Source organism: Cryptomeria japonica, chromosome 1 (genome assembly GCF_030272615.1).
Source record: "Cryptomeria japonica chromosome 1, Sugi_1.0, whole genome shotgun sequence".
NCBI classification, from domain to species: domain Eukaryota; kingdom Viridiplantae; phylum Streptophyta; class Pinopsida; order Cupressales; family Cupressaceae; genus Cryptomeria; species Cryptomeria japonica.
In genome coordinates this window covers 188,122,384-188,148,998 of record NC_081405.1, presented here as the reverse complement: position 1 = coordinate 188,148,998, position 26,615 = coordinate 188,122,384, and the positions used below count along the sequence as shown (strand labels likewise).

Sequence of the window (26,615 nt, the reverse complement as noted above, 5' to 3'; positions counted from 1 at the left end):
CTAATGAAATTTTCTAGTGAATACCAGTGCCTTATTCATTTGGGTTATAGAGTCTATGGAAAGTTTTACTAAAAATTTGATAAAATTTTGTCTAATAGCTAGTGTAGCCTAAAACAATACTACCTTAAAATATTGCTCTGCTTATAATCGTTCATCTGAACTTCTTATCAAATCTTATGGAAAGCCTTATTTTCTCTGTAATCTCATTCAATAATTTTAATTAACCCCTTGGACTAAAGCATTGAATGGAAGAATACATACATCGTAACAATGCAACAAACAAACGAAACCCTTGATCCCATTTGCTTAAAAGAAGATAAAATCGCACACATGAGAGTAAAGATTAGGAAAATATATTTGCATTAATATCATGAGCTATCTTTTATCAAATGATAGCCAACAAATTCAAATAAAGAATAACCCACTTGAAAAAGGGAACCTGCAACTGTTCTATTACTTTTTTGCTCTGCAAAATAACATTGCAGTCCCTGTTATTTCCTACGACTCTCTAGAACTACCTAGAACCTAACCTTACAAAAGAGGTCTATTTTACAGAGATCTTTCTTAGAAAGTTTAGACCCTAACTAATGCCTTGAATTCACTTTTATACAAAACAAGGGAGCAACAAGATTCAGTCCAAAAGACACTTGTTAACAGCAGATTCATTCTTTGATAATTATCCCTAAAAGGTCGTATAAAATTTTGTTTCAAAAATGTTCACATGTCCATGCACTAGCACATGTGAATAATCATTCTTTAACCAAAAATCAGTAGGAGTAAAACCATTGAGCTATGTCGTTATCACCTTGACATCTTCGGATGGAGAGTGAGATATTACATTTTATCCTATAGAGCATTTCCCTTTCTTAGAAAGGAAATAGGATCCTGATAAGAGGTAAAGTCGCCCCTAAACTAGAGGAAGAGCTTCAACCTTCATGCCCAAGATCAAAGGTAGTGGGAGGGGGAGTTAGAGGGTAAACATAATATGTTGGATAGGGGTCGTAGCTTCCATGTAGCTACATGGATGGATTTCTGCCACTCCCTACCCAGACATGTTCCTTTTTCATTCCTTTGTGGGCTCTCTCTCAGAACCCCTACCACCCAGTTACTGAGTAGACACAAAGGTTGTGCCATGTGTGGCCTTTCTTCATAAGAAAAGGCTTTCACTCCCCCTCTAGAAATCATCCCCACTTTCATATCCCCTATGACAATAGACATACTCACACATGAGAGAAAAAATCCATCTGGTATCATAAAGTATATTGCAACTCCATCTACAAGATTGCTCAAACATCATTTCCTCTGCAAAAGGAAAAACTGCATTTAGAAAATGAAAAGGCTTCATACTCTTCTACCAATTTGATCACCACCTTGCTGTATTTATAGTTGAACAATACTTCATCAAGTAGTGCATTTTCTTGAAACATCATCACTCTGGTGCTCTCTATTTACTCTACCAGCTATGGACACCATAATTCATGCATATCACATCTACTCCATTCTTCTATCAAGGTCCATCTAATGTGAGTGATTTTATCCTAATCTTATTCCTTTCTCAAGTGTACATTCTTTTTCTTTAAGATCTCTACCAACAAACAAATCTCTGAATTCATTAGAGAACTCATGATCCATCACACTTGAACTGGAAACTTATCTAAATCCTTTCACATCTCAAGGCTATCATCTTTTATTGCCTAATCAATTTTGAATAGACAAGTCTAAATCCCAATCATTCTGCCTTTTCCCATGAGCTATGATCGGTGCCTCCAAAATCCCTCCTAACTTCTCATTTGAAACTCAGCCGTAGATCTCATCCAACTTGGCAAATCCAACAGTCATTTCTTTTTGACTTAGCACTTTGAATTTCCATTTGTATCTGTGGACCCATAAAATCTTGATTGAACAATGCCATATCATCCATTGACTAAACTCTATTAGCAACCTCTCTATAGGTCTTCCTGGTTGGCCTAGGAAACATGGCATCATCTCATGATGTCATGGTCCATAATCTACCTACAACTTCCATCGCAAGAATATGAGAGTCATCTGATCAATTCAATCTTTACCGCATGCAAACCACTAGTTAACTCTTCCAAGACTTAAAAGTCGAGCACCTTTTACCTTAGGATAAAACATCTCCATTCACTCTGAGCACATCAAATTGATGCGAGTGTTAGTAGATCGACCTTTACTGCCTGCGAACTGGTATCACAATTCTTTCAACTAGCTACACTGCTAACCCTTCCGGTTTCCACTGATAACACGAGGCACAATCTCGCGATGCTGCAGTCATTCAAATCCTCACATCTTTGATCATGGGCAAGCACTAGCCATTGGGTCCATTATGTCTTTAGAAAATGGTCGGGGCACATAGGATTCTTTGAACTTAGGAAAATACAAGTGCAAGCATAAGTATGTTAAAAGGAGACCGGTGATAGGAATGTTGTGCGCATGACTAAAGGAAATTATTATTTAACAAACTGGTTGATCATCACTTAATGCTTAGGAAATAAGATGGCCCCGCTCATGGAAAGGGTACCCACAACTTTAAGTGGGAGGAAAAAGGTAACAACATAATACATCATTTCTATGGTTTTCTTCACAAAATGTAAGAAGTTTTGATAAACCCTAAACCCTAGACCTTGGATCGTTCATAAAGGATACAAGTAAAACCTAAAAAATCAATGTTTTGAGCTCAAAAATTGAAAATTTCATGTAATCAATTTTTAGAGCTATCTGGGATGATACCCACAATATATATAACTTGATCAAGGTATACAAATATTACATAAGAGGGTCTGAACATACAGAAAGGCCAACCACCTAGAGCTTATTGCTCAAACACAAAATAGGAAGTCTCACTGACTTACAGAACATTTACAAGTGTTTACAAATGAAAATGAACTTATAAATAGCATCTTACCATGCTAGATAAGTTCCAGTGAATGCTCTAATAACCTTCTCTATATTTTAGTTCTCTGTTACTATGTTATGCTACCGATTATGCTATGCTTGTGAAACTGCACATAGTCGCTTCCAATCGTTGACCAAAATGCATACCAAACTCACTAAAATATTCACAATCAAAAAGTTCACATTCAATCCAATCATATCATCATACATCTGATCTATCACTGAGGTGATATTATTAAATATCTTTCTAACTTAACCATGTCAGTTTCAACAAGAGATATAAATAATTCAATTTCTGGAACATAATGAAAATTAAACATAAGTCCAATGACCATGTCATAGATCACACGTTACCACCAAAATCCATGAAGACTAATCAGGACCAAAAGATATCCTTAGTAGGGTGCTATCCATTATCGGGTTCAATATACACGTTACTGGGATTAGGACATGTTACCGGGATGAAGACTTAGCCAGGATAAAGTGAATGTCGGTGTCAGTGCCGGTTTAAAGCAATGTGAATACTAATACTAGTTAAGTGCAATGCATGTCAGTTAACCAAACTTTGAAACCATTTACCCTGAGATGATGAGTTGCCATCAATGAAAACTCATGATGCCATTAACCCTTGCTAGATCACTATCAATTGCTAACACTTTTGACGTGTCATCATTCCTACAGAATGAGATCTTTGTCAAGTATCCTTGTGGTTGTTATTACTATTGTGTATTTTTATTCCCTCATGTTAGTAGTTTTCATTTTGGTCCTTCGTGTTTGGCTTGTCCCAGTTGCTACCCTTGTGTATAGTTTAATATTTATTTAATATTAATAGAATCAAATATTAATGATTAACTAATTAATATAATTGAAAGATTGTGCATTAATATATTTTGTTAATTACATTAGTCAAGTGATTTAATGTAAACTTCCATTTAGAAAATAATTTATTAAAAAGGGAATTAAATATTAAATCATGGATTTTATGATAATGGAAAATTAATTTTAAAAAAGAGTAACTAATAACTAATTATTTTTAAATTTAAAATTAGCATGCGTTGGGAGTTACAAAAAGAAAATAAATATGTTATTTAATAATATTAAATGGGAGTTCTCGCATGCATTCGGCGAGTTACGTTTGGGAAATGTTTTAATTCTTCTTTTTGGGGGAAAATAGGGAGGCTCTTTCTGTGAAGTTTTTTGTGTGTGCATGATATTTTGGAAAAGGATTTTGAAAAGGATTTTGAGAAATCTATGGTTGAAAAAGAAGAAATTTAAAATAAGAAAAGAGGAATGTGAATTGGAAGTTCGTGGCTGAATTTTCTAGATTTGAGCTCTCTGGATTAGTGCTATCTGAGTATTGCTTCTAAATTTGTTTTCCGGATAGCGAAAATAGATTTTGGGTTTTCATTCTTCTCCTGCATGTAAAATTTCCTTTTGATTTGAACAAGAATCTACTTGTTTGATTTATTGTGATGAGAAAATTTTAAAGAAATTGTTCGATTTCAAAAAATTTGGGGGTTTAGAACATATTTTGGGTGAATCTGTGCATTTGAAATTTTGGATTCGATAAGTTTAATATTATTCTCTCCTTAAGGATTTTTTTGTAATTTTCCTATTAGTTGGTCTGATGTGTGTGTGTGTGTGTGTGTGTGTGTGTGTGTGTGTGTGTGTGTGTGTGTGTGTGTGTGTGTGTGTGTGTGTGTGTGTGTGTGTGTGTGTGTGTGTGTGTGTGTGTGTGTTTGTGTGTGTGTGTGTGTGTGTGTGTGTGTGTGTGTGTGTGTGTGCGTGTGTGTGTGTAATTATAAACAAAATATAAATAATGAGAAGACAAATGAGAGAGGGGGGTGAATCAAATGTCACCAGATTATCGGAACCTTAAGCAATTAAAAATTCAATACCAGAACCCAAAAGATCAATACCGGAATGCATAAACCAATTACCAAAATAGTAGATATATCAATTAAGCACAAGCAACAATTAGAGAATAAATACCATCCACATGACACCAAGATTTGTACATGGAAAACCTGGTAAAGGGGAAAAACCATGATGGGAAGCCTACCCATAGTCAGATAATACTTATGTAGTAAGTATGTGATTAAAAATTGTGGGGGGTACACTTTATGTTTTTAAGTTAAAACCCTAAATTTTGTACTTTTTTCAATCTATCATATCTTGAGCTAGGAAGCTCTGATTCTCGCACCATCGGTGGCATTGGAATCAAGAGTCCACCCTCTCGCTTCCTGTTAGTTCCATAATGTGATTGGATGAGTAATCAAGCCTTATTGTGAACTTGCTTCATCACAATCTTTATCACAATTCGCTATGGAAAACATGATACCCTATTTCACCTCACAAATAAGCAAGTCGACATATAGCTACTCATGAATTTAATCACCTTCCTTAGTAAGAATTAGCTGATTTTGTGATCTAACGTATGGTTTTGTAGGGTGTGGTTCCTAATTGTGTATTGCAGATACCGCTGGGGGCTTCGTTCGACAACTTATGGATATTTTTTTTTTTCAAATGATGTGTACTTTATCTTGCATATGCACCTAGTGTCATATGACCACTAAAGTGGGGGCTAAATGTATTGTCATAAATTGTACACCCTTTCTAGGGTGGTACAATTTCACATTTAGGTTAGCACCTACCTTAGCACTTGTGTCTTGCATCTTGCATATCTCATTCCACTTTAAGCATTTAATTAATTAATTTAATTAAATCTAAGGTCATGCCTCATCACTTTACATATTACAAAGTTGGGCCCTTTACCCTAAGTGTGCCCCTTTTCATCTTATTCCTCCAATGAATCATTTTATCATAAACCCTAATTATATCTTATTTTGGCCTTTTAGGCCCGATTTCACTTATCAAAACATTTTGAAATCAGTTGTAACTTTAGGATGTGCTCTAATGCCATCATATCTAATGGCCCAAAAAAATTGGTGAAAAGTTGGTTAGACTATGGTGGGAATACACATGTTCTGCAACTTTTTCCTCGAAATTTTGGGAGCACAATCCTATGATATGATAATGCTTAACCCCAAAATATCAATGGGAAATTCAAATCCTAGGTCGGCCTAAAAATGAAATTAAGTTCTAGGGTTTCATACTTAAGAGGTCTCTTTCTTCATTTGAAGGGGTCTTCTTCTAAGAATCTAAGAGCAAGTTTTTGGAGTATTGGAGCCTTCTTTGCAATGAAAGAGTAGATCTTTGAATTCTTCAACAACATTCATCTTTCATCCATCAAACATTCATGAAGCATCATTTTATTAATTGGGGGCTTTTGAAGATGTAGAAGAACAATAGGAGATCACCAAGTGATGATTGGCTTATACAAAGCCCTTAGGGTTGGGTATGGTTTTGTGTTATTTTCATGTCTTTGCATAAGCTTCATTTTGATTCATATTCATGATTTAGATCACTTTTCATTATGGATTTAGATCATTTACTTTGTCAATTATAAGCAATTAGGGTTTACTCTTTAGGGTTGCTCTAGGTTGTTTACTTTCATTCTTAGGATCTTGCATATACACAAGGTTCTTGCACACACATTTTCAGTACATTATCAGCTATTTGTGGAGGTAGAAATCACCAACATGGAGTTTTGACTAAGGAAAACCCCTATATATCCACCCCAAACCTTCCATTTTTAGTTACAGGTACAGAAACAAGAATCTGGAAGCAGTTGCAGATCTGGAACAGGCATCTAAACCACCCAGAAACCTCAAAAGTGCATAAATCTATCAAGGAAAGGGGAGTGGTGCCCTAGTCTTCCCCATGATAGGGGTGTGGTACCCTGGTCCTACCCTCTATCAGTAGGACTTGACAGAACAACACCTTTTAGATCACAAAATCCCTCATGTCAGTTGTAGCTCCAGAATTGCAGAATCAGGATTGCGGTGTGGCACCTTGGTCCCAGAAATTTATGCTCAAATTTTAGACATAGGTGCACTTCTAATTTTTCCTTATGATCTGTACTATTCAATAGTGTATCAATTTTTCTTTGATCTTCTTTCTCAGATTAGGATTTGCTTGCTAGCTTGCTTTCTAGGTTAGATTTCATTTTTGCATCATTCCTCTCTCTCATTTACCGCAAATGAATATAAAACCTAAAAGATAATCCACAGCTCTCTCTTTCTCATAAGAAGTAGCTGGCATGCATTACCCCCCTAGGCTCTTTCATATTCCATGATTGTGTATGAGAGTGGGATTAGGGTTTCCATACTTACTCTCACTTTTTCCCCTACACAACTTATAAATAATAGAAAATCATTATGCTCCTGGCTCATACCTTCATAGCTAGGTGCTCCTACACCATTCCTTCATAGGTAGGTGCTCCTGCACCAATTATCTAAGCAACAAATGACATATCGGTATAACTTGTAGTTTCGGTATGTCTCCCACAACAGGCAACCAAAGTTATGTTCTCGAGTTCAATATAGCTTTAGAAAAGTCTTGGTGAAGACATATTTTAGGGTATCTTGGGGTTTTGGTAAACTATCCAAAGGAAGAAATCAAAGTTTTTTTTTGTGGTGATCCACCAATAAGAGACTTGTCAAGGGCCCACTATGGGGATCAGAGATTGGGTGGAATTGTAAAGACGTAAATGGTTCTAACCTTAATAATAAAACAAAATACTTTTTATTCTTAAATAAACTCATAATTCCTTAATGTCTATTTCATTCCAGTTTTTCTTCCATGGCTTCATTTGTTCATTCCATTTATATCATAAATAAAAATGAAATTTTTATAAAAGATAATAATTCTTCATTCAATAAATCAATATAAGTAGTATCTCAATCATAAAACACTTAGGCTTTTCAAAATGCCTTAAGTTAAATAACAAAAGAATACAAAGTAAAGGATGAGATGTGTCCTTTGATCTACAATCCAATCTATCTTCAATGCATTCTTTAGAATGAAGATGAGAACAAGATTCAGGTCCTTTTTCTGCCCAACCTTGAAGTTTACACTTCCCTGGAATTCTTGGTCAATGAAGAATACTCAACCCTGCATGAATTTCTAAGCAAAAGAATTTGATAGACAAGATGGAATTTGGTGCATACCTAGAATGATACATGCATTTTCAATTTTCTAATTCCATAAATAGACAAGCAAGTTCAATCAAGGATATGGTAGAGTGGATAAATAAATGAATCCATCTATTTCAATGGTTATTCAATTACTAGGCCGAGTATAATACCATGCATAGCAATAAAATATAGTTTGGAAAAAGCAAACTCTCTCTCTATAACCCAAAAACACAAGCCTATCTAGCTTTGTTCATATGAATCTAGAATAAATATATACAGAAGACAAACTTTCATTTTTCAATTCTAGCTTCCTATTTCTTGCATGATAAAAATACAATGTTAAAGAAAATATTTTGTTGGATAGAAATAGAAAGAATCAATATTTTGTTACAACCAATCCTATCTAACAAGAAGAAATCTTTCATGGATAAACAAATATATATCTGAAAAGAAAACAATCTTTCGCTTCTATCTTTCAAGTAAATCAAAGACAAGAATTAAATATAAGAAGGTGTAACACATGTATGTATCTTTACATAAAAATTGAATAGACAATGAGTACATATTATTTTATTCAATTATCAAAACATTTAAATAGCGCAATCATTAACCTGCATGCTATTTCTTGTAAGGAAGTTAAGTAACGAAAACAACTTCCTACACTAACCTTGAGAGGAGGATAATGCAAAACTTTTTCAGATTGTTATAACAGTTACAGAAAATAGAAATAGACATAATAACATTCATACCACAACACAGTGATTTACATGGGGAAAACCCTTTCAGGAGAAAAACCCCACACTCCAAAAGTAGCTTAATATTTTATTTAGCAATCAAAACAGATTACAATATACTTACAGCACAAGCTCTTCACAGGAGTACCACTAATCAAAGATTTAGAGGCAACTCAATAGCCATAAGACTCTTACATACAACCTCTATCTCACGCACCTTATCTCCCTTCTAGACGCTAAAACCACCCAATGAGGTGTAGCCGACCTTATCTCCCTTCTAGACGCCCTATGACACATGCTCCTCCCTTTTACAGCTCATTTATGTGTCCAATATAAAATTATTTTTCCTATTTGAGGAGTTCAAACTTCCGGAGGCCATAACTTGAGAACCGAGTGTCCGATTGATGAACCGTTTGAAGCACCGAAAAGCTCGTGAAGTGCTCTATCACCTTGTAACCTACTACACTAGTTATGCCCACTTTTTAGGACATTTCAAAGCCTCTAAAGCCCTCAAAATTAAGTTTAAACACTTTATCGCACCCCTCCAAAATGGAAATTTTAATATCTTCAAAACCGGCTATGATCTTGCGATGAAACTTTACCGAAATGCTTATCTAACCAACCAGAAGCTTCAAGGAGAATTTCGTACCATTTTGTGCTCAAATGATAACTTACTATAAATAGTAACCTCACATAAATGCAAGGTTGAGACACCATTTTTCCCAACATTTCTTATGGTTTCAAATTGCCACGTTTATATCGTCTAAGTTCTCTATCTTTCCATGTGTTTTGGTTTGTCTACCTCTTTTCTCGAATAAAATATTTAGTTTGATACTAATATGTTGTTTTTCATGATTTATGAATTCAACTAACTGATTTTACTAATTTTCCATAATAGCATTTAACATGATGAAAATTCATAATGCACCTACCTATATGGCTTTTCAAATGAGATACTAGAAAAAATCATCTTAACTTCTAATGCAAGGATCAAATTTGGGAGTGTAACTCTTTTCTTCACAAGATCAAAATAAGCTTGAATATCTAATATTTCATTATCCTAATATTCCATCTTCTTTGTGGTTAAAATTCAAAGTTTTTAAAGCACAAACTCTCTCTATTCCCTTGCTCTATTTCTAGAGGATTTTGTGATCTAATTTCTATGAGTTACACTATGTTTATCAACAAACCTTAAGAAAATATTTCATTATTTCTTCTTTATTTACATGAACTTATTTTAATGTAATTTAAATCATGATTCTAATTCCTTCATTAGAATATTATATAAATCTGAACAAAATAGAACATTCTTTTATCTTTTAGATCTCTACAACAAAACATGCTAGAATAGATCCTACCTCTAGAATATGATCCAAGTCTATTATGATCACTGATAACTTAAAACTGTCTGCAATACGTCCAAATTCCAATGATTTTCTCCTCTGCGCTATTCTATCTCATGAGCTCTCTCTTCTCTACTTACTACTCTATATTCCCATTCTCTATTCTTTAGTTCTTTCTCTATTCTATATTCTCTGAAATTGGACGCTAAATCTGAGATGATCATAAGCAATCTTTTACGTCTGATCATAATACCCCTAAATCTCCAATGCCTTTTCTCTTTTACATTCTATTTTCTAATCATTTGTTGTATATGTTCCCCCTTGTCTTCCAATTCGATGGTCTATATATAGTGTTTTCATCTACCTTCTTTCCTATTTTTGGGCTATCTCTCTTAGTGGCAAAGTGACACCACACAATGTTTAACTACAACATCACAGTTCTAGATGGTTTCAAACACTTATGTGTTCTCCATGAAATGATATTCATTATCCCTATTGTTGACACCAAACTTCTCAAGCCAATTAAGTTCTTTAATATCGGTGGATTTATGTGGGCTGGCAACCCATGTTACTTGTTGACCATTCCATGTTATATGGTAAATGTGAAAGCACCATGTAGGTGTGTTTATTTGTAGGACAAAATCGTAATATATTCAAACACTATGAATACCAAATTTGTCTCCCATTCAAGATCAATGAGTTCCTTGTAATTATAAACAATACTAGTATTTTGCAGAGTCGATACACTTGTCGACTTGCTTCTACTACAAATAAGGTTAGGTGGGGTAATCGATGTTTACAATAGACCCCCACTCCTTTGCCAATTAGTATTCTCTGTGGGTTTGTCAGTTATAGCACCGAATCCCACTATGCAATGTGATTTACTATAAAATAAGTCTGCCACCCTAATATATATATATATATATATATATAAGTTGCACGGTCGATATTCTTATCAACTCCCCCTTTCAAATGGTCTTCGATGTCTTTGTGACATTCAATTCTATGCCAAGTCAATTTTAATTATGTCGACTTCCTTAGCATTTCCTAACTCAATGTATTAATGATTCTGCCACTAACCCAAGAAAGTATATATTTTTGTATTGACAAATATATATAAAACTCGTTAAACATGTTCTTTAATAAATCACTTTCCATGACAAAATAATTTAATTTCACAAATATATTTACATAAACAATAATTACATATGTATTCATAGGTATATGATCGAATTGTTATTCAAACTCACACACACACACATATAATCTCAAATGATTATATATAGGTATTAACAAAATTCATGAAGTAAGGTAATTTAAATCTCATGATAATTAGATATATATTATAATTACATACGTATGTACATGTATATGATCAAATCATTATTCGCACTCATATATATGTATAATACATATAATACATCTATAAGTAAACAAATAAATATATAGCTCACTAAATCACACTTATCTGCATAAAAATAACATATAAACATAGGGTCGATATTCATTTTTAAATCATTAACAAATTACATCTCTTTAAACAATAAATCATAATATTTCACAATCACTAATGTAATTCAAGTCTAATTCTATCACAAACTCCAATTATATATCAAATGCATGCATAAGTATTCTAAAGTGGTGTGTGAGATTCCATTTATTCTAGCGAAGTCCATGAGCTAAGACAACTCTACCTGAACCTTGTTCTTGCCTTCATCTGTGTTCACTTGTTCCTGTTTTCACTTGCACTTAATTTCTCATTAGCAATGACAATCCCGAATAATAAAAATATTACCGATCATTTAATCGCACTTATAGAAAATAATATAAATCATTTCTTTGTATTTGAATTTCTTTCACATTATCATCTTATTCCTGTTAAAATTTCCATTTTCATTTCAATTTCATTTCATTTGCAAAAAACAAACATTATTTTTCCTAGTTAAATTTTTTATGGATAAATAGGGTTCGTGACAAGAATAAAGCAGTCAGTCCATCGGCAAGAGCTTCAATCAATATTACAGTAAGTTACATTTTTAAGTCTTTAAAGTTGTTTCCTTGCCAAGCTCCCTCATACAATGTTTCGGTAAGAACTTCAATGTTTATTAATATTTTTTTATTTTTTCAGTATTTTGTGATTTGGTTTTTATAGGAAATTAAAAATTGTGTTCATGTTGTGTTTAGATGGTGGAAGGATTCAGATTTAGACAAAGTGGATTTTGCTTGTCATCGTCATGTAGAATATTTTGCGTTGGCATGTGCATATTGTATAGATGCTAAGTATTCTGCCTATAGACATGATTTTGCAAAGCTTTGTGCTCTTGCAACCATTGTGGATGATATCTATGATACTTATGGAACTATTGAAGAGATTAAACTCTTTAATGAAGCTGTTAAGAAGTAAGTATTGTATAGGGAGAGGCTTATTATTCACACAATATTTATATTATTTGAAACAATAAAATAATAAGTGGTTGAACCTAAGAAGTCATTATTATATTTAATTAAAGTATTTCCATATACTTGATAAATATTAAATTAAAGTTCTCTATCAAAGTTGTTACCTTGTTATTTACAATATATACGTGCACTAAAGTGCATGCCACTAATAAACACTAATCTAATGTTTTAGCATGTTTGTATCTTAGGTGGGATTCTTCTCTTCCAAATAGTCTTCCCAAAAATATTAAAATTGCATATAAAGCATTTTATATGGCAATAAATGAAAGTGCACAAGCAACAAAGAAGACTCAAGGACGAGACATGCTCCCTTATTCACGCGAAGTTGTATGAATTCAAATCTATTACTCATTTCAAAATTTATATTACTTACTTCATCCCCATACCATCCATAATCTATAGAACTAAATGATTCTTGTTGATTCAATTTTATTTTCTCTTACTAAATATCTATAAGATTTGTATGTTTGACTCTAATCCCCAAAACCAAAAAGTATGTCAACATCGATTCACTAATTATAGCTAGTAGCGTAGAAATATTTGCTGGTTTAATTGGTTGTTTGAGCAAATGCTACCCTTTCTCACTTTCCTTGTATGTTGTTCTAATTAGAACTCACATTATAAGGATATCGCAACTTTATAAGAGGCTTCTATTTTTCTCTTTTGGATTTATTTTAAAAAGGACACTTCTTATATAGAGGGATATAATAAATTATTTTCTAAGAAAATTAAAAATTGACTGTAAGTTTTGAAAATTTGTATAAATTATTTTAGGTTTTGATTTTGAACTTTAAAATTTCTTTTTATTTTTACTTTTTATATTTTAACTCATATATATATATATATATATATATATATATATATATATATATATATATATATAGTTTTACATAAAAAAAAACATCACTCAACATAAATGAGCTTGTTGTTTGTTTGTACAGTGGGAACACTATCTCAAAGCCCTTACAAAAGAAGCAGAGTGGCTTGCTAATGGGTACATACCAAGTTTAGAAGAATATTTAGAAAATGGTGCACCAAGTTCAGGGTATCGTGTAACCATGTTGCAACCTACATTAACATTGGATTCTCTTCTTCCAGATAAAATCCTTCTAGAAATGGATTATCCATCAAGGTTTAATGAACTTCTATGCTTATCTCTTAGGCTGAAAGGTGACACTAGAACCTTTAAGGTATGTAATAATTTTATACTCATAATCTTAATTTTTATGTATGTCAAAAGGCAAATGTGTAAAATAAATATAGTTAATTATATGTCCAAATAAATTTGATTATAATTCTAATAATTGGTTTTGAAGGCTGACGCAAATCGTGGAGAATTAGTTTCAGGCATATCATGCTATATAAAAGACCATCTTGGATCTAGTGAGGAAGATGCATTGGGTTACCTTAAAGATTTGTTGCAAATGAGACTCAAAGAATTAGATTGGGAGTATTTGAAACCCAATAATGTTCCAGCTATAAGTAAGGACCATGCCTATAATATCACAAGAAGTTACCAACTTCTTTATAAAGAGAGAGATGGCTTCACCAATTCTAATAAAGATATAAAAGATATAGTCTCTCAAATCCTATTAGAACCAGTGCCAATGTAATCTTTTATATTGAAAATATAACTCATTATCCTATTTTTATATTTTAAGGCCTCATTTAATAAGGTGTTCCATTTTTTTCTTAATTATGTCTAGTTATCTAAAATTAATATAAAAACACACATTTCATATCAAATATTTCACATGATTGAATTTTTATAAAAAAATGAATTGTATTTAAATTTTATCATATTTTTCAAGAAAATTTATAATCATTTAAAAATGTTCTTTTCACTTAAGTGGGTGACACCTAAATATGTGGCACCTCAATGTGTTCACTCTTAGTTTACTAAGCATGCTTTTTATCTGTCTTTGGAAACCATTTATGTGTCATGTTATTCTTAAATTATCGTATATCATTCTTTATTTTCCATATGTAATTTTGGTTGGGACTTGATGTAATTGTCTTTTGAAGGTTGTCATGTGTCATCTATAGTTGTCTTAATAGATAATGTTATATTAAATGATTTAATATATTTTTCATGATTAGAATTTTATTCAGTTTTGAGGACTTAATATTGCCATGATGACAAATATATAAATGGTCATGAATTATAATCATATAAGTGGCTAGAGAATAAATGAATTTACATGATACTTGTCTTGTGTAACTTTTTTCATACACTAGCAGGGTGACAAAATATTTTATAATAATTATTATGGACATTTTGTGGTAGTATTATTTTCTTTGTATTTGTTTTGGGTGTGAAATTCTTCTCTAAAAAATTCTAATTGTCTACTTTGTTTTCTTTCTAATAATAAGTTTATATTTTTATAATAAATAAGGCCAATGTGTGGTAAAAGGAATGCATTTTTATAGTCTTTAGAATGCTAAATTTTCTTTGAAAAATACATTAGTTGTTTATGTTTTACTTGAAATATCAATAAATATATTTGTGATTATTTTTCTAACAATTCTACTAAGGTATGTGTGTAAATTGTTAAATAGGGAAGGAAAATGAAGCTTGATTCATGATGATGAGATATCATTGTGTGCAATGAAATGTGATTCCTAAATGGACTAAAATGGCATTAAAAAAACTCAAAATCACAAAAGAATAAAACAGTCAAGACAAGGCCAAAAGGAGGTCAAACCATAGCAAAATCCATTATAAACATGGCATGTTTATCTCCTTTCTGCAACAATTTCCCTAGCGATGTTGAATTTGATGTGTGCTCACCATTTTTGTAGGGTAAGGTTTCTCAAAGCTTCAAGATACATATAGCTAAAATATGTGAGAATGAGTGAAAAATGACTAAGTGAAGTGTTTGAATGAGGGGAGATGGATTTGAGGGCTATGATTGAATGCATGAGTTCAATCATGAAGGTTCACATGGTCTTCATATTGCATGAGAGGTTTCTAAGTGGAAACCTAGGAGAGGTGGTGTTGGGACTCATTAAATTTGAGTCAATTTTAGAGGCCCATTTCAAAATTTTGCTTTGCATGTCAGAAAGGCACCTAAATCAGTCAGTTTGAATGGCCTAGTTAGAGAGAGGGTTAAATGGAGCCAATTGATTTTCAAGGGGTAAGGCTTCAAAAACTTATTGTACACCTTTCATTTGGTCTATGCAGTGATGTGCAACTTTCAGAATTCAATTTGGATCAATTTACCAAGTACCCATTTCAAGGGGTGAGTTGAAAGTGCATTTTAGGCTCAAATTCATATTTTACTAAGTAGCCTATTTTGAGTGCTTATATCTTTTGCCCTGTTGATCGTCATGAAGAATTTCAAAATGGATTGAATTGTATGTATAAATGTGAGTTAACATGCAAAATTTCAAGTCTTCATGAATCCATTTTCTCAATTTACCAAGCTCGAACTGTTTGCAGTTTGTATGTTTTGACAAGTCCCTGTTTCAACACCTAGTCGGAGCCCTATTTCGCATAAGTGTAAAAGTTGTCTCGCTGAGTGTTATGCCAGAATGTTTGTTTCGAGCTATTGTTGGCATAAGTGATGAGTCATGTTTCAAATTTCAAGCCTCTGCCAATCCATTTGATCAGTTTTCAAAAGGGTCTATTGAGCCATCTTTTTCAGTTATCTGTACTTTTGTTGTCGCATCAGTTAAAGTAGCCATTTTCATGAGCGCACCATTTGCACCCATTCAGACTTTTGGTCGAACTGAGAATACAAAGATTTAATATGTACTTCAATGTACCTATGTTTCAAATTTGAGGGTCTACGGAGGTTGTTTGATATTTTTAAGAAAGGCATCATGTGTTGCCAAAACATTGACTTCATCAGGTCCGCAGTGTCAACAAAGCCAGTTGGGCATTTTTTAAAATTAATATCTCTTCACTCGGGACTCATCTTGAAAAACTATTTGGTAGAGTTCATCCTTGTATATCAGAGTACACACCTGTCAGATGGCGAGGTCCAGAAAGGTGTTTTGACCACTTTGAAAATTACGTCTTCACGATTAAATGCGAAAATGTGGCGTAATTGCCTAAAGGTTGCAGAATTCAGTCTGATGATCCGAAAATGGTGTCGATCGATTCTAGAGGTATGTTTGAGGTTCCTAAGGTATTTCAGAGGTCAGTTGCATGAAAACAAAAAAAAAATTAGCTGGACCCACTTTGGGGCCCGACCTGGCTCATGCCTGTGCCGTATTATTTTATTGGCGACTTTGCTCACTAAGAGATTTTCAAGAATATTTAAATATGGATTGTAATCACAAGACATGTCATAAGAAAGTTTTGAATAAATTTTTAATTAACTAATCTGGCCATGCCCCTCCATTCACATTTCTCCATTATGAATTCAACAGAAACAACAATGAAAGTAAGTTGGATTAGTGCGGATAATAGAACACAATATTTTCAATTATGGAATGATCAAACATACTGAATCCACAAAAGGAAATTAGAAGGCGTAGCCATTGTTTTTTGGCAAATGCCTTGGTAGCTTAAAGCAAATTCCATGACTTCTCCAGCAGCCTCTCCACATGAAACATTGTTAGGCGTAAAAACTCCAAGGTAAATGCACATTGGCTAGTGTAAAGTTAAAATTCCCTCCCTGTTGTGCGTGGATGTTGAGAGGCATTAAAATTTCAGAATGCATATTGGCATACACATTTCCTCCTCCCCATCAAACTTTTGCTAGGCATTTTTATCTATGTTGAAAAGGCAATTAAATCTTTCAAGCAAATTCAAAGTGTAGAAGCTCCAGCATATGAAGCAGCAATCCTCTCCTCCATTCTATGGTTGATCACGTTTTTGGCAAAGGGGTTGTAGGAACAGCAAAGTAAACATTCCAAACTTGAAAACCAGCATCCTCCTTTCCCTCACATGCCATGGTGTGGAATGTGGAGTTTGGAGGGCAGGTTGAAACCATCAAGCAAAAGCAATAGTAATCAAATCCCCCCCATCTCCCTTTAGGCTTCTACATGGTAATGAAGAAGTAGCCGCAGAAGATCTTCCTCAGTGTGGCATGTAAGTGTGCATTGAAATTTTTAAAGAAATTCAAACAGCAAATGAAATTGGCCAATCCTCCATGTGTGAACAAGATGCATTGTCCAACACCCCCCTGCGTGGTATAGTGGTGGAAAGGCATTGAAAGTTTTAAGCAAAATGCAAAATGCCATTAAAGAACACTTAGAAAAGTTTTAGAATACATAGTGCCAAGCAAAAGGTAATTGTTGGTGTAAATAAATATTCATTATGGATATTATTACACTTTACTTAAGTTAACTTAAGATAATGCATCTCTTCGTAGTTTGGATTTGAGACACTTAGGGATAGAGCTTGTAGGAGAAATTTCACCTTTTCTGGTCTTGTTTTGTTGTTACACTCCACATTCGGTGGGTCATCCACCTCTTGTGGAATATTATATTATTTCTCCTACCTACCCCTAGTATTTCTTACCTACCCTTGTTTCTCATTGAGCCACATGTCATGATTGTGTACTCGTACATCCATATGGCCTTGCCTATATAAGCAAGCCTATATTCATTGTATTGGTATGAATCCAGTTGATCGTTTGCATATTGATGAGAATACAGTTTTGTTCTTGTCATTCTATTGTCTCTCTTTTTATGCTTTTCATTGTGCCCTTAATCTTGGAAAAATCCTACATGGTATCAGAGCCATTGGGGCTTCATTGATTGGTTTTTTGAGACATCATGGAAGGCTTCTATTTTCAGATCTGAGGGACTGCATTTATTGGAGGCATCTTAGAGCGTTTTCGACCTCACCATTGCGTCCGATAGGCCGTTTCCTTAAAAATAAAGTATAAATTCAACCTATTTTGGCAAAAATCGATTTTTGGGTGTGGATGAAATTTTCTGCGCAATTCAGGTGGTATGGTACAGAATTTTTGGATTTTTTTCAAAAAAAAAAATTATTTTTTTTCTGAAAAATAATTTTCCAACTGAAAAATTTTTTTGAAAAAAAAAAAAAAAATTGAAAATTATTTTTGGAATCCGTACCTTCTGCCCAGTCAATGTCTACCTAGTCAGTAGTGCACAGTCAGCGCCCAGTCAGTGCCTAGTCAGCATTTTCTTTGGAAATTTTTAGACCCCTCTCCATTGAGCAGTTTGGATTTTTGGGTCAACTTTGGAGGCCCATAACTTGCTCAATTTTGCTCTTTTTTGTGTGCAATTTTTTTTGATTTGGGCTAATTTTTCGTGCTCTTCGTAGTGGTCTCATTATTTTCTAGTTTTGATGCATAGGTTTTTCAGAATTTTTGGATTCTCTAAGCTATACATGTCTAATCCTCAATTCTGCAACTTCAAAGGCCTCGTTTGAGCTCATACAACCTCCTTTTCAGGTGTCATTTTTTTTTAAAGTGCATGCTTTTTTATCTACTTTCATAATCTATGATCATATTTCAAATATTTTAAGTAGAAATTGTACTTTCAGATATTCGTCTTATTTGGCCTATTTGGTACTTGTAAATTGCTTGGATCTTATTTTAGATCTCTTGCATTATTAGTTTGAGTCTCTTTTGGCCTTATTAAGGCAGTTGTAAAATTGAAATCAGAAGTCCACTTTGCCATTTTTTGCAAGTGGCACATTGTACATGCACTAAGTATAAAGTGTCAAATCATCACTTTTGGGGGGTTTCTTTGATTGAGTGAATTTGGGGGGGTGTCTTGTGTGATTGTGCCTCTCTTTCCTTGTGCTCTTTCATTTTTATTGCAATGAGTCCTCATAAATTTCCGCCTTTAACTCCACATAATTATGCATCATGAAAAATTAAAGTTTGGAGCAAATTAATGGAAAAAGGTCTCACGCATTACATAGATGGAACAATAGCAGCACCACCTGATCCTAAGGCTGATCCTAATGCTCAATTAGAATGGCTCACTAAGAATTGCATGGCTCTTGGAACTTTGCGCAAGTATGTATCAGATGAGCTCGTCTTTCATATTGAAAAGTGTACTACAATCAAAGATGTTTGGGATATGTTTCAGAAATTGTATGGTCAAGTTGATGAAATCAGAGGGTATGAGATTGTAAATGAGCTCACCAACTTGGATCCCAAAAGTTTTGATACAATCCAAGATCATGTCACCAAAGGAAATGAGCTAAGAGCAAAGCTTAAGGATTGTGGAATTGACAAAAAGGATGCTCAGTTGATATTCAACTTGTTGGACAAGCTTGCACCAGAATATGCAGCATTTGTGTCTAGCTTCCAAACTCATCGTTTGACAGTGGGGAGTTCCTATGTTATGCCTTCATTTGATGCTTTCACAAAAATGTTGATATTGGAACAATCTAAGTTGTTGAACATGCGGCTTCTCAAGTCTTCAAAGTCCAAGGCTTTGGTGGTTAATCAAGGAAGTCAAGACAAAGATTCCAACAAGAAGAAGAAGCAAAAAGGAAAAAGGACAATCATCCTCTCCATCACAAGGTGATTTTTCATCCTCTTCCAAGAAGGTGACACCACCTAAGAAGGATAAACAAGTATGGTCATGATGAGCATCAATGCCACACAAAACAAGTTGATGAGTTAACTAATCTTCTTAAGAAAAACAACATCAACTTGCCATCTGCCTACACAAAGAAGGATTCAACTCCTTCCTCTTCGTCATAGTCTAAGGGAAAAGGGCAAGCATTTGTGGCTACTACAGGTTCTTCACAGTAGTGGATACTTGACTTAGGTGCCTCATATCACATCGGTTCTACAAAGGAGCAGTTTTCTTCATTGGAGCCATCTAAGGTACCTCACATTTACATAGGTGATGATACACAAGTAGAGGTTGAAGGGAAAGGTTCGGTTGACATGAATGATGGAACTTTTGAGAATGTTCTCTATGTTCCTAACTTGTCTACCAACCTTCTCTCTATCTACCAAATCACTCACTATGGGAATGGGAAAAAGGTTGAGTTTACACCAGATTCAGTTGTGGTCAAGGAACTTGATGATGATGCCTTGGTAGCAGTGGGACAAGTCAATGACAACTCAAGGCTTTATTCATTCTCCCACTTTGTGCCAAGTTCACCTTCTAGAGCCTTGCTTACTCATTCAAATTCCGAAAGTAAGTTATGGCATGAGCGGTTTGGTCACCTCAATTACCGCTATCTTCAGTAGCTCAGCACTAAAGACATGGTCACAAGTCTACCTTGAATTAGTTTTTCAGAGGGTGTATGTTCAGGTTGTTCCATGGGCAAGCATCCCGAGGAGAAGTTTGATAAAGGGCAAGCTTGGAGAGCTTTGGAAGTTCTTCAACTTGTTCACAGTGATGTAGCAGGTCCATTTCTAGCACCTTCATTTAGCAAGGCCCGCTCTGTCCTCACCTTCATTGATGACTACTCCTGTTTCACTTGGGTCTGCTTTCTCATTCATAAAAGTGAAGTATTTGATAAATTTCAAGACTTCAAGACTCATGTGGAGAAGCAATCCAAGAAAGTGGTCAAGATTCTTCACACAGATAATGGAAGGGAATATGTGAACAAAAGACTTGAGGATTTTTGTACATTTGAGGGGATTGATCTTCAACATTTTGTCGCATACACTCCACAGCAGAACAGAGTTATAGAGCGCAAGAATTGAACTCTCAAAGAAATGGCTAGTTGTATGATACATGCACATTCTCTTGATCCCACCTTTTGGGCCGAGGCTATCAATTGTGCCACACACATCCAAAATCGGGTTCCTCAAAAAGCTTTGCAAGGTATTACTCCTTTTGAAGCTTGGGCTGGTAGGAAACCGATTGTGAGACATTTCAGAGTCTTTGGGTGTCCAGCATGGGCTCGCATACCTCTGCAGAAATGCAAGCATTGGAGCCTCAGAGTCGGCCTTGCATATTTGTTGGATATCCTGGGGGTGTTAAGGCATATAGATTGCTAGATCCTAAGACACATGAGGTGTTCATTGAGAGGAGTGTTCACTTTGAGGAAAGCTCTCCTAGCTTAGCCTCTCTACCTCCTCCACCTTCCTCCATTGTGGATAGTGATGTCAGTGATTCAGATGATGAGACTTCTTCAACTCTGACTCGCAAGGTTACACCTCCATAGGGTCCACTTGTAGTTGAGGAGCCTCATTCTCCACCTCCACCTAGACCTCGTTGGGCTCAACAGACACTTGAGTCCATGGGTTCTCTTGTTGGGGATCCTTCAGATACACAGAGAACTCGATCACAACATCAGGATCTTCCACATGCATTCATTGCTACCGCTTCTGATCCATAGACATTTAGGGAAGCATCAAAGGTTCCTGAGTGGGATCAAGCTATGGAAGAGGAGTATAGTTCCTTGATGAGGAACAACACATGGGATTTAGTCCATCTCCCTAAGGGGAGAAAGATGGTTCGATGTAAGTGGATCTATCAGACCAAGTTTATAGCGGATGGAAGTGTGGATAAGTATAAGGCTCGGCTTCTTACGAAAGGTTTCTCTCAGGTAGCAGGTGTTGACTATACTGAGACCTTTGCACCTATAGCCAAGATGAACTCCATTTGCTTGACACTTGCTATTGTTGCAACTCATGGTTGGGATGTACATCAGATGGATGTGAAGAGTGCTTTTCTTCATGGTGATCTTGATGAGGAAATTTATATGGAGCAGCCACAAGGTTTCATCCAGGATACTTCCTTGGTTTGTAGACTAAGGACATCTCTCTATGGCCTTAAGCAAGCCCCCAGGGCTTGGTATGACAAGATGGATTCCTTTCTTCTCTCAGCAGGGTTCACCAGGTGTCATTTCAATCCGAATGTCTACATTTTGCGATAGGATGACTCTCACTCGATACTTGTGCTCTATGTTGATGACTTGATCATTAGAAAGAGTACCGCATCCATCATTAGCAGGGTCAAATCTGCTTTGCATGATAGATTTGCTATGACTAACTTGGGTCTTTTGCACTACTTTCTTGGGATAGAGATTTCACAGTCACCTTCTGAGATTACACTATTGCAGCCCAAGTATGCTCTTGATCTACTTGCATGCTTTCATATGGCTGATTGTAAGCCTGCACTGACTCCCTTTCTTTCAAGAGTCAAGCTTGAGGCTCAGTGTTCTTCTCCACCAGTTGATGCCACTTTGTATTGTCAACTTGTGGGTAGTCTTATCTACTTGACCCATACATGCCCTAATATTTCATTTGCAGTTGGCATGGTTTCCCACTTCATGCAGGAAGCACATGAGCTTCATTGGAAAGCTACCAAATGCATCCTTCATTACATCCAAGGTACACATCACTATGGGATTCACTATGCAGCAAGCGCAAGACTTCTCTTGGTTGGTTACACAGATGCCAATTGGGCTAGCGATCTTGATGATCATAAGTCTACTTCCGGTTACAGTTTTCACCTTGGTTCAGGCCCCATTATTTGGCAAAGCTAGAAGCAACATGTTGTTGCTCTCTCTTCGACTGAGGCTGAGTATCAAGGAGTTGTTAATGCAGCGACTGAGACCATTTGGCTCCAGCAAATTCTCATAGAGTTTGGGTTCACCAATCCACGACCGATAGTACTACATTATGATAATCAGAGTGCTATTGCAATCTCAAAGAACCAGGTCCAGCACCAGTGGACCAAACACATCAAGATTCATATGCACTATATCCGAGAGCTGATTCAGGAACAGGTCATTGATTTGCAGCATTGTCCTACAGTGGAGCAGCTTGCTGACATATTCACCAAACCTTTCACTAAGAGTAAGTTCCAGCAATTGTCAGCTCTCTTGGGGGTGCAGGAGGTGTAATTAGGGGGGGTCAGCTAACTTCTCCTTCCTCTCTTATGGGGGGGGACTTTTTCCTCTTTGAGATTTTGCCCTTCTTCTTTGAGAGTCTTTTGTACATTCATCTCTCTTTTGAGGGGGAGTTTTTTCCCACTAGGTTTTCTCCCTTTCTCCATTTGTGAGAGATTGCTTTACATAGTTTTGCTTGCATTTGCATACTGTACATGGGTACCTATCATGGCCTAGTAGTTGGGACCCATCTTGCATTGTTGACGTGAGTCTTCATTCCCCTAAGTTGCACTTAAGGGGGGGTGTTGGTGTAAATAAATATTCATTATGGATATTATTACACTTTACTTAAGTTAACTTAAGAGAATGCATCTCTTCATAGTTTGGATTTGAGACACTTAGGGAAGTGTGTACATAAGGATAGAGCTTGTAGGAGAAATTCCACCTTTTGTGGTCTTGTTTTGTTGTTACACTCCACATTCGGTGGGTCATCCACCTCTTGTGGAATATTATATTATTTCTCCTACCTACCCCTAGTATTTCTTACCTACCCTTGTTTCTCATTGAGCCACATGTCATGATTGTGTGCTCGTACATCCATATGGCCTTGCCTATATAAGTAGGCTTATATTCATTGTATTAGTATGAATCCAGTTGATCATTTGCATATTGATGAGAATATAGTTTTGTTCTTGTCATTCTATTGTCTCTCTTTTTATGCTTTTCATTGTGCCCTTGATCTTGGCAAAATCCTACAGTAATATCCCACATTAGCTAGGAAGTGTTCTTTTTTTATATTTATAAGCAAAGAGACACACAAGTATAATGTCAAAGCTTCAAGGATTTTGATGGATGGTGTTGGTTGGGTGCCCAAGCGGACCCCATGCACATGGGCATGGATCCCAAGGTGACCGAAGAGGCTGACTGAGCAGCAATAGGTGGACACCATGCAAGCATGGATCCCAAGGCAGGCAGGCGAGTTTTACAGGAAACGGATGGCTTAACCAGTGAGGATGTTCCAAAAAGATCGATGATGCACGTGGATTCATGAAGGGAAGATGCACACCAAATACCCTTCATGAAATAGCGAAAACCATGTGCACAGAAATCAAGGTAAAGATCACGTAGGTTGAAGGAGATCCAACAGCTCGCGTGATTTCAGAGCCCGAAGTTGCTCGCCCATTACCCATCACAAAGTAGTGAAAGACTGGTGGCAGTGTGACATGGTGGTCCAGCTCGTAGGTCATTCGAGGTGGCGGAGACGTGGCATACAATTGGTGCACAGGTGGCGATGAGGTGGTGTACACATGGCGGCCAAGTGGCAATGACAAAGCATGCATGTGGCAGTGATGAGGTGTCAGCTGAGGTGGCACCCAGTAGACCCTACGAGCCAATCAGAGATCACCACGTGGTAGGGCGTCAGACCAAAGGGAGGCCAAAAATCAAAATTAAAATCAGTTTAAATATATAGTTGAAACTATATTAAAAATTGAAAAATTTAAATGATTGTTCACACATGAATGATTAATTCGCTCAGAGGTCTATTTTTGGCCAAAATATGAAGTATTATATATTGTCGGAAAGCTCACGAGATGAGGAATGTAGTTATGGAGTTAGTTTCAATAGATATGGGATATTTGGAGAGCATTTTTCATGAGAATGAAGAAGATATTTTTGCAATTAGGGACAAAGGAGACACTTGGCATGTTCTGATGGATTCTGATCTTTTTCCCTCTCCTTCTTATTCCAATTTATTCTCATTTGTAAGGGCTCCATAAATTTGGAGGATGGCTCCATATTTTCATGGTTACCAATTCTGAGTTTCCTTCAAGATTGTATAGGGTAGGGCTTTTCTTTGAGTAATGGAGTTCAATTCTTGTTGTAGGTGTTCTTAGTTGTAGGTTCTTCTTGTTGGTGTAAATAAATATTCATTTTGGATATTATTACACTTACTTAAGTTAACTTAGGATAATGCATCTCTTCGTAGTTTGGATTTGAGACACTTAGGGAAGTGTGCACATAGGGATAGTGCTTGTAAGAGAAATTCCACCTTTTGTGGTCTTATTTTGCTGTTACACTCCACATTCGGTGGGTCATCCACCTCTTGTGGAATATTATATTATTTCTCCTACCTACCCCTAGTATTTCTTACCTACCCTTGTTTCTCATTGAGCCACATGTCATATTTGTGTACTTATACATCCATATGGCCTTGCCTATATAAGCAGGCCTATATTCATTGTATTGGTTAATCCAGTTGATCATTTTGCATATTGATGAGAATACAGTTTGTTCTTGTCATTCTATTGTCTCTTTTATGCTTTTCATTGTGCCCTTGATCTTGGCAAAATCCTACATGGTATCAGAGCTATTGGGGCTTCATTGATTGGTTTTTGGAGACATCATGGAAGGCTTCTATTTTCGGATTTGGGGATCTTCATTTTTTGGGGGCATCATATAGAGATTTGGACATCACCGTTGAATCCGAGAGGCCGTTTCCATAAATTTTGACTATAAAGTTGACCTATTTTGGTGAGAAAAATTTTTTCTCCATTTTGGTTATTATCGTACGGATTTCGAAAAAAAATTCAAAAAAAAATCAAAAAGCGATCAAAAAAAAAAAATATTTTTGGTTGTTTGGGGGTCCGCAGAGCCCCCCATACTCTGTCATTTGCAAGAGCTATCAGCGCCTCCCATACCTCCCGATCTCTGCGCCCGCTCTGGTCGTGTACCCTGTGGTACTCCCGCCAGTCCGTCCACCGGCCGGGCCACACCGCCGGTCAACGTCCCGCTGATGGCACCTTACTCCCTACCGCACAGTGACCACCGCCTGAGCAGGTCCCGCCACCATGTCCTTTCCTCGGCTGCTCGCCCAGCCGCCGCCCGAGCAGGTCCCGCCGCCATGTCCTGCACGCTACTGCCACCACCACCGGCGTCCTCGGCTCCAGCTGCTCCCTCCTCTCCAGCGACCACTAAAATAGGCAGCCACTGGCCCATGGGAAAAACCGTACACCTGCACATTGCCACGTCAGATCCGTACACCCTGTCAGCCGTACTGCACAATCACCTGCCCAATCAACATTCCATACAGTACGGATGCCCAGTCAGCAGGGAGGCAAAGTTTTCATGACGGTCATACAGTCATCAAATTTAACACAGTGAATTGCTGATGTCAGTGCCACATCAGCAGTTTTTTGAAAAAAATTTAACCCCTCTCCATTGAGCTTTTCAATTTTGCAGTCCAACTTTGAAAGGCCATATCTTGCTCATTTTTGCTCCTTTTTTGTGCAATTTTTTTTGAAATGGGCTAAAATTTCATGATCTTCACAGTGGTGTGGTTATTTTCTGATTTTGGTGCATAGGTTTCTCAAAAATTTTGAATTCT

The 26,615-nt window shown here is 35.9% G+C and overlaps 1 protein-coding gene across 1 annotated transcript in view; it reads left to right on the top strand.

Annotated features, from left to right (window-relative positions):
- The window catches only part of LOC131066125 (alpha pinene synthase, chloroplastic-like), a 144,930-nt gene extending 132,078 nt beyond the window's left edge, over positions 1-12,852 (top strand). Inside the window, exons 5-7 of the mRNA XM_059209109.1 lie at positions 11,995-12,052; positions 12,214-12,429; positions 12,678-12,852. Of these exons, the coding sequence (XP_059065092.1) occupies positions 11,995-12,052; positions 12,214-12,429; positions 12,678-12,822 (419 nt within the window). The 3' untranslated portion in view covers positions 12,823-12,852. The remainder of the gene's footprint in view (positions 1-11,994; positions 12,053-12,213; positions 12,430-12,677) is intronic.
- The last annotated feature ends 13,763 nt before the right edge of the window (positions 12,853-26,615 follow it).